At 38.0% G+C, this 14,253-nt stretch overlaps 1 protein-coding gene across 3 annotated transcripts in view; it reads left to right on the forward strand.

The window, feature by feature from the left end:
* bckdhb (branched chain keto acid dehydrogenase E1 subunit beta) overlaps positions 1 to 14,253 on the forward strand; it is a 137,494-nt gene that overhangs the window by 2,227 nt on the left and 121,014 nt on the right. For all 3 annotated transcript variants that reach the window (XM_023963898.2, XM_078932965.1, XM_004086627.4), the window contains exons 3-6: positions 1,058 to 1,126; positions 9,352 to 9,485; positions 11,644 to 11,799; positions 14,002 to 14,110. In XM_023963898.2, coding sequence (XP_023819666.1) covers positions 1,058 to 1,126; positions 9,352 to 9,485; positions 11,644 to 11,799; positions 14,002 to 14,110 — 468 coding nt within the window. The remainder of the gene's footprint in view (positions 1 to 1,057; positions 1,127 to 9,351; positions 9,486 to 11,643; positions 11,800 to 14,001; positions 14,111 to 14,253) is intronic.

A 14,253-nucleotide genomic window follows, 5' to 3' on the forward strand; every position in this document is an offset into this window, starting at 1 on the left:
CTATCAAAATGCTTTAGTAGGATTTTGATAAACTACAAAGCCGCAGTGCTTGATGGATTGTTGGAGCACTACAGTAACAGTAGTCAGGAGCCTGTGTACCCAATATGTAGTATGCTTTGACATAATAAACAGGAAAAGGGAGTTTATTGTTTGTGTTTTCTGTTTTACAACTAAACAGTGCTGAGTTTTTGTGAATAAAGTCTGACTTATTGCAGATAAAAGCGATGCACACATGGTATTATGTAAGACATTGAATATCCTGAAGAATTAAAACAGAACAATAATGTCTATCATTCTGGATTGAAAATCATTACTGTTGTCTGATATTTTGTAAATACTTGAAGCATTAAAACACCTGTCAGAAGCTTTTCTTCAGTTTTTATCGCAGTTGTCCCATTCTTGTATGATTTTTGTCATTTTTTAGGAATTTTCCCCCCACAAATTCCTAATTTTGCAGTAATTTTTGAGCATGTCTTTAGGAACTGCCTATGTTTTTCTTTTTCATCTTGTTACACATACCACAGTTAAAAATAATAGAAAACCACTCGAATCTATCATGTTTTAAACTACTATTTATGACGAGGACTTTTTGTTTATATCAGGTAAAAATGACCAGGCCAAAGTGATGGTGGAACCTTTTATAGCCAAAGTGTTTTAGGGTTAATGGTAGGAAAAGGTGTTATAAGGATTTTGAAATATCCATAAAAATCTTAAAAATAGGATCAGAAAAAGAAAAAGAAGCCTAAATTTTGCTAAACATCCAAATATCTCATCAAAAGGACCTGAAATCCTTACAGACATTCATCCAATATGTTTTCTGAGGAGATAAAGATAAAGATGTTTTGCTGAAATGCTGTAACCAATAACTGAAATGGAATAGGGAATTTTAAAGCATAAAAATGCCGAAATTAGTGTTTAATTTGTTTCTATTTGAAGCTGAGAGGTGTTTGCCTATGTCGAGGAAGCACAAGTTGCCTATTCTTATGACTTTTCCCTCCTTTTGTGTCTTCAATAACTCTCAGAGTGGCTGACTTGGGTTTGTGTGTTTGTTTTGCAGTTATCTTTGGTGAAGATGTTGCCTTTGGCGGAGTCTTCCGATGCACTGTTGGCCTGAGAGACAAATACGGTAAAGATGCCGTCTGCCTGACTAAATGTACAGCTACCGTATATTTGTATCTATTGTAAGTGTTCTTTTAATTAGGATTATGCCGCTTTTAGCCAAAAGTCTGTGTCATTTTTTCAAACCTATTTTCTGAAGAGCAGCCGTAGTTCATCAGAAATTTGCCTCTGAGTTGTGGGCGGAACTGTTGGCGCAGAAGTAGCCCGACACTGATATCCCATCATTCCTTCGTTTGCACTCTTTTCAGCTAGCTTACAGCCCCTCACAACCCCAAGCTAACATTTACAAAAAACAACCCCTAAAAAAGCGTCGCGTACGGTTTTGAGCCAGATGGCAGTTCTGACGAGGAAAATGAAGATATTAATGCGGGGGGGGGCAATTATTTTGACTCACGGGCCACATGGGGTTCTAAAATTGGATAGAAGGGCCGGACCAGGAGCAGATGTGTGGATGAGAAAGAAATACCATGGAATCTGGATGAAAACATTTGGATAGAGAGTTCTATTTTAAAACAGAGCATTTTAGAGTTTTTAGGGAAAAACTTTTGTTCTCAATTTAGAGCCAATTGCACCAACGGCTTGATTTACCTCATGTAAAACTTAGGAAAATGCTGCGTTCATGTGGAGTTTGAACAATAGGAAGAAGGAAAAACAACAAATCTTCAAACACCACATGGATGATGGAGCAGGTCGCCAAACCTTTTCTTGTGAGGCCACAATAACTCTTTTTCTTTAAACTTCTTTGATCTTTCTTTTATTGTAAAGCCTTATGATAAGGTTTTATTAATTCATGATCCTTTTAATAAAATAAATAAAACTATTTATGAAATAAAAAAATGACCAAATAACTGATTTTCAAAGACAAAAAGTCAGCAAAAATTTTTCTGATACATTGATAAAAAACAATAAATAGTGGATCCTCTCCCGTCATTTTCCCGTTCAAACTGAGCAGCTGTGTCCTGCACGTCTGTTTCTCATCCAGTAATAATGAAAAAAAAACACATTTCTACGTCTTTGGCTGCAGCTAAGCACTTTTCTGTGTTACCTTTTCAGCAGTACAGAGTTCCACCGTTTATTGCAGGAGTTACGTTCTTTGTAGGAAGAAAGGCGCTAAAGGCGCTATACAAGTATACGCCAATAACCGTGATCTGTGAAATCCACAGCGTCTGATTACAGACGTTTATGGCAGTAAAACTCCTCACTGCCCACTTTCTACACTTTTCTCCGACAGACATGAACATTTTCACACTCATCTCTTGTTTAAATTCTCAAACCTTCATAGAAATGAGGTCCAGGATCTTAGAATGAAAACAAAGATCTGATCGATTACAGATTTCTGATCTGAGGAGCTCCACGTTACTTTACAGGAGACACGGCACGGAGTAGATTGATTGACAGGGTCTCCAGCCAATCAGGACACAGAACAGGGTGTGCCGTTTAAAAAAAAGCAGCATAATCGCTCTAAAAGAACGAGCTAAACCGGGAAAGATGAACTGCAACGTAGAAAGGGAAGACTGTCTTCTGTTCTGTTTTTAGAGGTTTTCAGGTTGGAGCACAGACTGCAGAAGGGCAGAATAAAATGTCACTACTTGATCGTGTGGCCAGATAAAAATAAATAACATGGGTCTCTGATATTGTTCAGTGGGCCGGACCAAACATGGAGGTGGGCCGGAACCAGCCCGTGGGCCGCATTTTGCCCAGCCTGCATTAATGGATGTATTTTTCTGTAAATGGATGCATAAAAATGGAGCAGAGAAGAGAGACTTTGACCCGCTCATCGCTGTTTCAAAAAACCTGAGCTTTTTGCTGGCGGATTACCACAGCTTTTTATCAGCTCCTGATCCAACATCATTCAAATAAAGAAATGCTCAGAATTGCAGTTTTAATCTTAAATTCTTTTAATGTATATCCTCCATCATGAGAAAAATGCTGCAAGAAGTAGGTTTTAAAAAAAAAAATCAGTGTCTCTTATGACACCATTTGGACACTAGATGTCAGCATAACATTGCAAATCTTTTTACCTGCAAGCGCTCATCCTATTTCAGCTCACTGTTCACCCAGAGGACCACAAGGATCCGTTTGCTTATGCCCGGTGTGTGTTGTAGCTACAAGACAACACATGTAGTTGATATGAGCATCCTGACTGATTTTTTAAATGTTTTGCTTGTACCTGCTGTGGTCTGACATTGTTTTAACTTTTTATCTAAACTTTCATATCCATTGTTCGTTGTCAGAAACATACTGATAAATGTTGTTGACATGTACACAGCATATGTCAACAAGATAGGAACACGACACTGATAGCTGTGAAACATGCCAGGCCTTTAATGCAGATAACAAGCAGTACACACCAGCCTTCATATCTTCAACAGCATGCGCTGACAATCCAAAAGTGCTTGCTGTCAAGAGCGCTCTCCCCTCATTGGCTGCACATTTGGTTTGCTCACAACGTTTTAAGAGACTGACAGGTGATCTCATTCCACTTTTTTCACACAATGTTCAGAAAACGTAGCTTACACACAGACATTCTCTTTATTCTCCAGCAAATACTGCTATTTTCCTATAACTGTGATCCTATTTAGAGATGACCAAAAAGCTCAAAACTGACAATGTGTAGAAATAATGATGGATTGGATTTATCTGCGCTTTTCCAGACGCTCAAAGCGCTAACAATGTGTCCATCATTCATTCATACTTGGTGATGGTAAATACTGTTGTAGTCTCAGCTGCCCTGGGGCAGACTGACAGAGGCGTGGCTGCCAGTTCGTGCCCATGGCCCCTCTGACCATCACCGGGACATTCATACACATTCACACACCAGTGGAGCCACACTGGAGGCAGGGAGGGGGAAATGTCTTGCCTAAGGACACAACGACAGTTGACTGGGGGGAGCGAGGATCAAATCACGGACCATCATTGGTTGACCATTGGTCACCTTTGATCTTTGGACGACCTGCTCAACCGCCTGAGCCTCTACTTAGGTGATCTGCAGAACTTGTGCCTATTATGTTTTTATGTTGTGTTTTTTTTTAGTATACTAAGCAAATAAGTTCATTTAAGTGCAGACACAAGGGCTGTTATTAGAACTGGCAAAGAAGTAGTTTTCTCCACATAAAAAGTGGTCGAATCAGAGCATCTCCTGTTGTCAAACGAAGAAGCTAATAGCTGTTTGGTGATCCAAAAATCTAGTTACTCAATCCAAAAGTACGATATCCAACCAAAAAATGTTTAAAAAAATAATCTAATGTAATCAAAATCAGACTGCAAGGTTGCAGTACATCCATATTCCATTTTTTAAGGCACATTTATTGTTGGTCTTGTGAGAGTTCACCTATTGATACAAACGGTTCCTATGAATCCTGCATAGTCTCCTTTTGGATCACTTGAGTTGTTGCTAAGAAACATGGCATTAAATGTACAATTGAAAAGACTAATATGCATGTGCTCTAGTTTAGTATTCTGAAGAGATAATGCATTTTTGCAGACACTTTAAATCAAGACCTACAGGTAGCCTATAGGATGGTAGCATGTGTATACGTCCTACTTTTTTGGTACCTATACTGTAATCTTTACACTATAGAATTCACAATTTTACAGGTCAATAATGTTTTTACACCATTTGAATATGTTTTTGTAAAATTTTTGTAAAAATTGTGTTTGCCTTTCAAAGAATGTTGTACATAAGTGATTTAAACTTAACAAAGGTGAAACCTGCTAGAAGAAAATGCATTTTACATTTAGGACAAACAGAAAATAAGCTTTGTGCCTGAAAATGTGAAAATCCATTCATGGATTTGATGTGTCATTGTCTAAGGGACCCTGTGAATGAATTTTCCAAGGGAAACCCAGCCTAATTTTTGTAGCATATTTTCATGGAGTCCTTTTGACGTTTTTGGAAAAATAGATTTAAACATGCAGTGGTGGTCAAAAATGACCAAAGTTAGAGAAGTATATATTGTACATGTACTGTGGACACGCACTGTTTGGTGCAATCAACACTGAGTGTTTTTCATACTAAAAGTTTTGAAGTCTATAGATTGAATAACTACCCTGGTGCGACCTGCATCTGGAAGAGCACCTCTGAAGAAACGAAACTGTTGTCTCAGCGCGGACATTGGACAACTATGAAGCTTTCTGTCAGTAGAGTTACATTTCTTGTTGTGTCTACTGGATCTGGCTAATTTCCTTATCTTTTGGATTTTTGCAATACCCAAAGTTTTTGTTACATGTCACTTCCTGGTTGTGTTGTTGTTGGTTACTCTTGATTCGCAGAAAAAGACAAGTTAAGCCGTTGTTTGCCTGCTGACATTAGTGTCTGAATATCACATGTACTTCTAGCTAAATCTTTCGAAGGTCTAGCCAGAGAACTGCGGTTCAGTGTTTCCCCGTGCCATCACAAGCGGATACAAAGAACAATATACAAGCATAAATGTTGACACAATCAAGGACGCTATCGGAAGTCTCTGTTTACCTCTGTATACATCAATAGACTGTGCAGAAGCTGTCAATGGTAGAACTACAGATGCTACTTATAACACAGGAGATGACTGTTGTAGTCAGTGATACACAGCGGATTTCCACCAAGCCAAGATCTTATTCATGAGTGGACATCATGCTTTGACATTTCTTGTTTGTCTTGCATGTCTTTGTCAACCGCTAACAGAGCTATAGTGTTCATGTCGGACTGATGGTTGATCCACATTTTAGGGCGTGAGAACAGATTAAGAAAAATGTGGAGGGCTTGGTTAACTCTTTCTCCACATAGTCTCATACGTTAATTTGTCTGTACTGAGTTTACAGTTCTGTGGCAATATCTTCAGTGTGGGTGGGAACCTCAACCCAGAATCAAATATCATACACACAGTTGGGTCTTCTGCCATTAGGGGAAATCTGGTAATGTTCGTCTTAATGTTACCATCTGTGGGGTTTTTTTTCTAAATAAAAAGGCTTGTAAAAGAAATGTTTCTGGTGAATTCTATTTTTTCGATCTTTTTCAAAATCTCGTCCCAAGATTTAATAGTGTTGATCACCTGGATTGAACTGAACAAATAATTAGAAGCCTCCCACAGCAAATATATTGTAGTAATAATCATATTTGAGCTGCAACAACTTCTTCAACCCTAACCTGATGCAATCAAGAGCTTTAAGTTTCTTAAGCAACCATGTAGAAAAAACCTGTGGAAAAGAGTCTCAAGAACAATTTCTTGTTCTGATTAAATAAAAAGTATGTTGTAAACTAAATACAATCGTAAATTAAGTGTGCTCAAAAGACTGCTTTTAAATAGTTGCCTACTAGGTATATTTTTTGCTTAAGAGCATACGTTCTGGGGTTACTTTCAGTCTTTCATGAGCCTTGCTCAAACATTAAAAAACAGAAAAAAGTAAGTAAGTGTGTAAGTAAAACAGACTTGTTGAGCTACGTGCATTTAAGAAATTGCTAAACCTGGGTTCTTTATCTCATGCTGTTCACTCTGAACAAGCAGGGAGTGCTTCTTCTTCTTTTTCCTTTGCCACTGCGCATGTCCAGCACCTTGGATAAAGCTTGGTGCGAAATGTCGCTCCAGGCTTTTTCTTTCACACACAGCTCTGTTCTGATATATGAAAGACTTGGTGTCATATAACTCCAGCCAGGCACAAACTGCAATTGTTAATGTCTCCGTCATGATCAAATTTTAAACGGTTGGCACTTCCACAAATTAAAAGGGACACTATCCATATGTCTAACCAAGTCCCAGTTGGTCAAAGTTTGACCTGGTTTAACTTTAAACTCATGTTCAATGGCCATGGGTTTTGTACGTAGAGTCGGAAAATGGCCATAAACACTTGCATAGCTACATATGAAAGCCAAATGAAATGCGCTTTTTACGCAGGCCTTTCATTGAAAGGGGTTGCTTGAACGTATGTTGTTGAACTTAAGTTGTGAACTTAACGTTAATTGACCCAACTTTGCAACCAAAAAATAACATGCCAAGAGCCTGGTTTTAAAATTTGTTTCTAGCTTCCTGGCTATATTTTATGTCTGTGACAACTGTGCTGTGTTAACTTTTAAGAACATTTTTCATTAAGTTTATAATTGCCACTAAAATGATGGACAATATATATTTGCCCTCTTTTCTTTTGTCTTTTTAACAAGTTTTTGTCAAATCGTCGGCCCTTAAACAACTATAATAATTTCCTGCTGACAACTGTAAGCTAGGTTTGGGGTGCAAAATTGCATAATTTTTGAAAAGTTTTAGGATTTTTGCTTCACAGTTGGGTGTAACTGAAGCTGAAACACTGAGTTTGAATACAAAACAAGGTACAATAAACAAGGTCAACTAAGCACCTGACTCAGTTGCTCAGCGTTCGAGTGTCCCCACTGAAATGGAAAATGGAAGAAGAAACGTTATTTGTCCCCGCAGAGATTTTGGTTTGCTGCATTTCCAGAATAAAAAGCGTTCCAGAAAAACATGCTTAGATAATTAGCTGAAGAACAACAGGTCGGTCTGCGATGGCTAATTACTTGGTTGGATAGTTTTGTGGTTTTCAAAATTTTAACAGCCTGGGAATTAAATAAAACTGTTTCCGGTTCTGTGCTGCTCTCGGGGTGGGGGCAATGTCTGCAACTAGATGACAGAATGGGGAAAGAGGAAGTGCGTGGGTGTTCCTTGACAGCAATAATCTTTTTTGCTCTCCTCTCGACTCCTGATGGATATAGATTTTCAATACCTGCTAGGGAGATTGCCAGGGGTTTGCCTGCTGTACGGCTGTCTGTTAAAAAATTATTCAGAAATTAAGCCCCAATATTATAATGATATTATAATAAAATTTACATGATTTCCACATTTAAGGGCTGAAGAAGAAATTAATAGGCTTCCTTGTAAAATCCTCACACTGCACAAGGTTACACGGTAAATTGAAGTCAAGTTTAATGTTCGGTAATAACAAAAATCTCTTTGGTAACAGAAATAACCAATAGTCTATAGCTCTCTTGAATTTTAGCCAAATACAGTCCTTCAAAAACAAACCAGCGAGACAAGGTAAACACAATTAAAACAACATAAATGTTTATCACAGATAGAAAATTGGATGTCATTAGCTTGTTTGGAGTTCATTTTCCCTTTACTCTATAAGCCGTTTTAATGACGAGAAGTCTCGAATCCGTCCGACAGTAGCTGGCTTTTCCTTTTGCTTTCATTGACGTCAGAAGAGCTGACCTTTGGAGAGGGATCATTATTTTCCATCTCATCCTTGTGTACAGTGACGAGCACAAAGCTGTTTTTATCCCTCTCACTACAGAAAAGGGTGATGCACACATCTGCCATCTGCAGCCATTACACAGAACAGAGGTTAATGCAGGGCGGACACCATATGAATGGCTTTTACGAGATGAATGCATTCACCTGGGTGATCTGGTGCTCCATTCAGCAGCGGCTTGCCGCTGGACCCTCCTGGATAATGTTTTCCTGAGAACAACAGCACACATTGACGGCGTGCTCACCCAGATCTCCTTCTCGCTCCAGCGTTTAGCTTTTTTGACTTAAAGCGCTGCCGTTTTCAGACTGCCAAATGTAGAGGCTCAAAAAAGACCACGCACATTTTCACAAAGGGCATCTTTGTTTTGCCACAAATGTCATCTTTTTAGAGATCAACTGGACTACCCTCTGAATCCTTTGAAACACAGAAGCACCCATTTTATTTGCTATAACTTTGCAAGTAAGTACATAGTTGGGTTTCATTTCAAGCCTGAGCAACCAGGCACTAAATTTTCATCTCTTGATTAATGGTTCATTCTTCCAAAGGTTTGCGGCGCTGTGGTTCAGAACTGAACTTTGTGAACAGAGAGGGCACTTGAGGGCACAATTTGACTCCTCAGAATTAAACTTCCCAGCAAAGCAGAGGAAGACTGAAGTGGCAAATTCACAAAGATGAGAGCAAAAATAACATTTGCATCCTAAATTTAGTGCTCCCCTCTTGCGGTTTTTTCTAAAATTATAGGGTGGAGAATGGAAAAAAGATGTCTACTGTTTTTACTTAAGGGGGATTGTGTGCATGTGTGAGAATCACTTGATTGGTTGACTGGAGTGGCGGAGAATTTGTGAACTTATCGTGTAAGGCAACACAACAATGCAGTAAACCTTAATTTGAGATTCTATTATTTCACCACACCTTAACCATTGATGTTTGTAAGATCCATGAAGGGTCTCTTCTTTCTTGCAAAGTGGTCACCTCTTATTCTGCTTTTGTTTCCAGGTAAGGACAGAGTCTTCAACACTCCCCTTTGTGAGCAGGGGATTGTGGGATTTGGCATTGGTGCGGCGGTTGCAGGGGCCACTGCCATCGCTGAGATCCAATTTGCAGACTACATCTTCCCAGCATTTGACCAGGTAAAGCATATGCCATTGCTCAGTCGTAAACCCTTCATTTTTTTAAAGGAGTTTAGGTAAATGACATTTACTGGCATTGGTACAAGTGCTTCTCTACGGAGGACGAGTTTTGGATGAGAACATGTCCACTGCTTTTTGGATCAAAACTCATTTCTCCCAGCATGCATGTTTCTAGTTTGCTTAATACTTAAAAAGGTATCATATTCTGATGAACATCATTTTTTAGTTAATGTTTTGGATGGGAACATCAGATAACTGACTTGTAGATGTTTCCAGCAAAAAAATAAATAAAAAAAAAGGCTCAAACAAAATCTTTGTCAGAACCTCTCTATGAATTTCTTCATCACACCAAGCCTAATCAGATCAAGTCATCTGAAAAAAAAACAAAAAACTCACACAGCTGTGACAATAAATGAAGTTTAAAGATGAGGCAATATTTCAGTATTTCATTAGTCTTAGGAGCCAGAAAGTGATATTACAGTAGATCATCTACAGAACGTTTAAACAACATTTAGTCTTTCATTCAACAATCTCTTTTATAGCTTTTAACTAGTAAATGTTGCTTTGAATACAGTCCATTTATGAACATTTAAATATAAGTGGCAATATTCAAACTCTTTGCATCTCAATGGATCGTGGTTGAGGAGGGAAACGCACTATACTTTTAATCAGCAAGACACCAGTTAAAGTCACCATTTGGTTGAGTCAGAAGGAGCACTGGCTGGAAAAGTGTGTACCCTTTGATTTAAAAATATAGGAAAAAACATCAAATTGAGAGGGGCTCTCATTTTTTCGTAGTTGCTTCTAGTATAAGTCCATAGAAGGCTCTTCCTATCTGCACACAATGTGTTCTGGTGTTTGGTGGGACCATGGCTAGCTTTGACAATTCTCGTGTTATTGATAAGCCATCTGTTTAAAAGAAACTAGTAGCATTGTATTTGCCATTCCCTGATGGTTTTCTAACTGCATATTGTCAGATTTTTTCATAATTAAAAGTGAATTTCCTCATGAGGGTTTGTGTTAGTCAGTATGGACGGCAATTCTAATGTCAAAACACAAATGCTTTGTATTGGTGACTCTGTGAATATCTTTTTCTAGAAAACATAGTTTTATGTTGGTAGGAATCTATTTTGCATATACGGAACTCATCGTGAATGCTATTTTTTTATAGAAACTTTTGGACTTTGTGTTATTTTTAAGACTATACAATAATTTGTCAGTAATTTTACACACTGATGTGTAACCAGGTTTTATGGGCTTTAAGTCACCTTCATGGAAACATGACCTTTAATGTTTAATGTTGTACTTTGTACCTAACAAAAGAAGCCCTCTCCAGTCGTGACACTGACGATTGTGACATGATGTTGGTTTGTGTTTTGCTTTGCATACATGTTGACACTTCCATCACTGGTGGTACTTGCCCTCCACATGACAAATGTACGGCCCCTTCCGTCTGTCAAGGCAATGTGAACCCTAAGATGTTTCATTAGTGTTATTTTCTCTGAGCTTTTTGATTTGCTTTGGAGGCACGGTAAAATCAATCTGTTGTTGGGCCTTGAATGTCCCCATGTGTGGCCATGCTTAAACAGATGCATCTTAAACTGACCTTTAGAGAGACAGAAATCCTGAATTAATAGTTTCTCTGACTTTCACAAAGAAAGAGATTTGGACAATTGTCTAAAAGAGTGTAAGCATAAGTGAAAGACACCTCAGGGCAAAAGGCTTTCTTTTTTTTAAACTAATATTTCATTTTGATATTTACAAGGTTAACTTGCTTTGACATTTAGATATATTCTATTTGTTTACAAAGGTTTTATTACATTACAGTAATAGTGTTTGTTCTACTGCAATGTTAAACATGTCATATAAAGAATATACTATGGCAAGGTTATATGTGTTACAAAAATATAAAAGAAAAATAAATAAGGTCATGATGAGTGTCTTTGTAGACTTCACTTGTAGTTTTTCTCATTTGTCCCACATAACGTGTTCTACCATGAAGACTTTTCTCTTGTTGTGACACTGCAGAGGACTAATTTTGTCAGTTTGATAAATTGACCCAGGCTAAATGTTCATACAAATGTTAAAGTAACCTTTACGAAACATTAGTATTTATCTGCTGTCATTTTGCCCGAATTCTTTTCCATATTTTTTCCAGATTGTCAACGAGGCGGCCAAATATCGCTACCGCTCAGGCAACTTGTTTGACTGTGGGAACCTTACCATTCGGGCTCCATGGGGTTGTGTTGGCCATGGCTCTCTTTACCACTCTCAAAGCCCTGAGGCCTTTTTTGCCCACTGCCCTGGTATCAAGGTCAGTCCACATAAAGTTAAAGACAACATCAAGTGCAGCTTCACAGACGGGGACCCGCCTCACCACAGCAGAGCAGTGATGCAGGTTCCCTCCCAGAGCCGCATCGGCTGAACAGTAGCTGACCCAGTGGGGGAGGACCCAACTGAGGAAGCACTGGAAATAGAAAATGATCATTAGAATGTTCAGAAAACCTTAATACAGTGATAAAAACAATAAATAATGAAAAAATAAAACAGAAAAAATAAGGAATGCTAAAATTGAGTTATTAATAATCCATTGCAGAAATCGCAAGACTTAACAAAATACAAAATAAATACAATTATTATAACAATGAAAGCCAGGTTAAAAAGATGGGTCTTGAGCCTTTTCTTAAAAGCAACTACTGCGGCTGTCAGGTCCTCTGGCAGACTGTTCCATAAACAAGGGCCATAGTGCTGAAAAGATGCCTCTTCATAAGTTTTGGTTTTTACAGTTGGAATGGTTAGAAGACCAGTGCCAGAGGCTATCAGGGTCTACAAGGGTTCATATTTCACTAAAGGTCTAAGAGATAAGAAAGCGCAAGGTCATTAATACATTTAAAAACCATTAAAATTATCTTAAAATCAATCCTAAAGCATATGAAGGGCCACTGCGGGGATCTTAAAATTGGGGTGATGTTCAACCCGCCTCCTGGTCTTGGTGAGAACTCGTACAACAGAGTTCTGGAGAAGCTGAAGGTTCTTAATGTTGTTTTTTTGGAAGACTAGTAAGCAGTGCGTTACAATAATAAATCCAACTGATGATAGAAGCATGCATCAGCATTTTCATATTAGCAGGAGGGAAAAGTGGGGGGACCCTAGCCACATTTTTAAGATGATAAAAACAGTTTGGATCACCTGCTTAATTATGAGGAATAAAAGTTAGCTTGGAGTCAAAAATGATGCCTGTTTCTGAATAACTTGATCAGAATTTATTTAGCTTGAAAAACTTTTTGTATCTCTTGGCTTCAGAGCCAATGACTAAAATTACAGTTTTTTCCTGGTTCAATTACAAAAAATTATTTGCCATTCATAATTTCACATCTAAAATACAGTTAAAAAATGCTTCTATTGGTTTTGTGTCATCAGGAGACATAGCTGTGTACAGCTGGGTATCATCAGCATAGCTATGAAAACTGATGTTGTGGCTTCTGATGACATTCTCCACTGGAAGCATGTAAATGTTAAAAAGCAAGGGGCCGAGGAAGGAGCCTTGAGGCACACCACATTTAATTTTGTGGACTAGAAAACTCAATTAAATCAGAGCTCGGTTTTGGTGGTTGGTATACTGTGTTGCATAAAATTGGAGGGATATTAAAAACAAAGGTGTGATGTTCAAAGCTGGGGTAGTGATCTAAGGAAATACTAAGACACAGAAATGTATTTTGAAAGTACAAGAAGTAAAGTTTTAGTTTGTTATGGTTATAGTTAAGCAACTTTGAGAACTCAACAGTCCAGAACAACATTGTTGGAGAAAAGATGAAGAAGTGTGTGAAAGCGGGTTGGAATTAAATTTGACAGTTTTTCTTAGAGAACCCCTATGTTCCTTTCTGTAGCATTAGTCTGTTAAATGAAAAAAATCTGTGTATGGATTTGTCTCACTAAAACAGGTCCATTTTTAACAAACCAAGACTTTTTTTTTCAACATTTAAACTAATGTACTGATGTGTAACTAACTTTGGAATTCACAAGTATGATTTCTTCCTGTTAAGAAGAATATTTGCATTGACCCATCCAGTTTGTGATCAGGGATTTCACAGCTAAAAGCAGGAGGACCTTGAACAAAAGAGGGAGAATTGTACGTTTCATCCGTGACTGTAACAAACAGGTTGCCTTCTCACCAAAGGTCAGACTAATAAATACTAATCTGGCATAACATCAACGCTGGCCCCTCCACCTAAGGATCAGTCCTGACATACGTACAGCTGCAGAACCTTGATGCACCTCCCATAAAGTGTTACCTTCACTACCTTAAAGCAAAACAATCTTACATTTTTACATCAACATGTCGGACAAAAAAGAAAAAGAAGAAATAGTTTAAATGTCTCATCAATATTTTACAATTTAAGTTTAAACCCTTTGTTTGATTGTTTTCTGTCAGTTGAACAAATAGCTTTTGTTGTATGATGAATATAATGAATATAATAAAAATGTGTTCATGTTTAACATGACATTTGATCCTCAGGTTGTGATACCTCGTGGTCCAATGCAGGCCAAAGGGCTGCTGCTGTCATGCATCACTGACCAGAACCCATGCATCTTCTTTGAGCCCAAGATTCTTTACAGAGCAGCTGGTAAGCCCTTTGGCCTTTAGTTCTGTTATAACAAATGAGGACAATTATTTTATCGCATCATCTATTTTTTGATATTCCTCTATATATACTTCTATATTCCTCTAGTATTTGAAAAATCAATTATTATGTACAACAATTAATGT

This window comes from Oryzias latipes, chromosome 16 (genome assembly GCF_053564925.1).
Source record: "Oryzias latipes strain Hd-rR chromosome 16, Olatipes_Hd-rR_3.1".
NCBI classification, from domain to species: Eukaryota; Metazoa; Chordata; class Actinopteri; order Beloniformes; family Adrianichthyidae; genus Oryzias; species Oryzias latipes.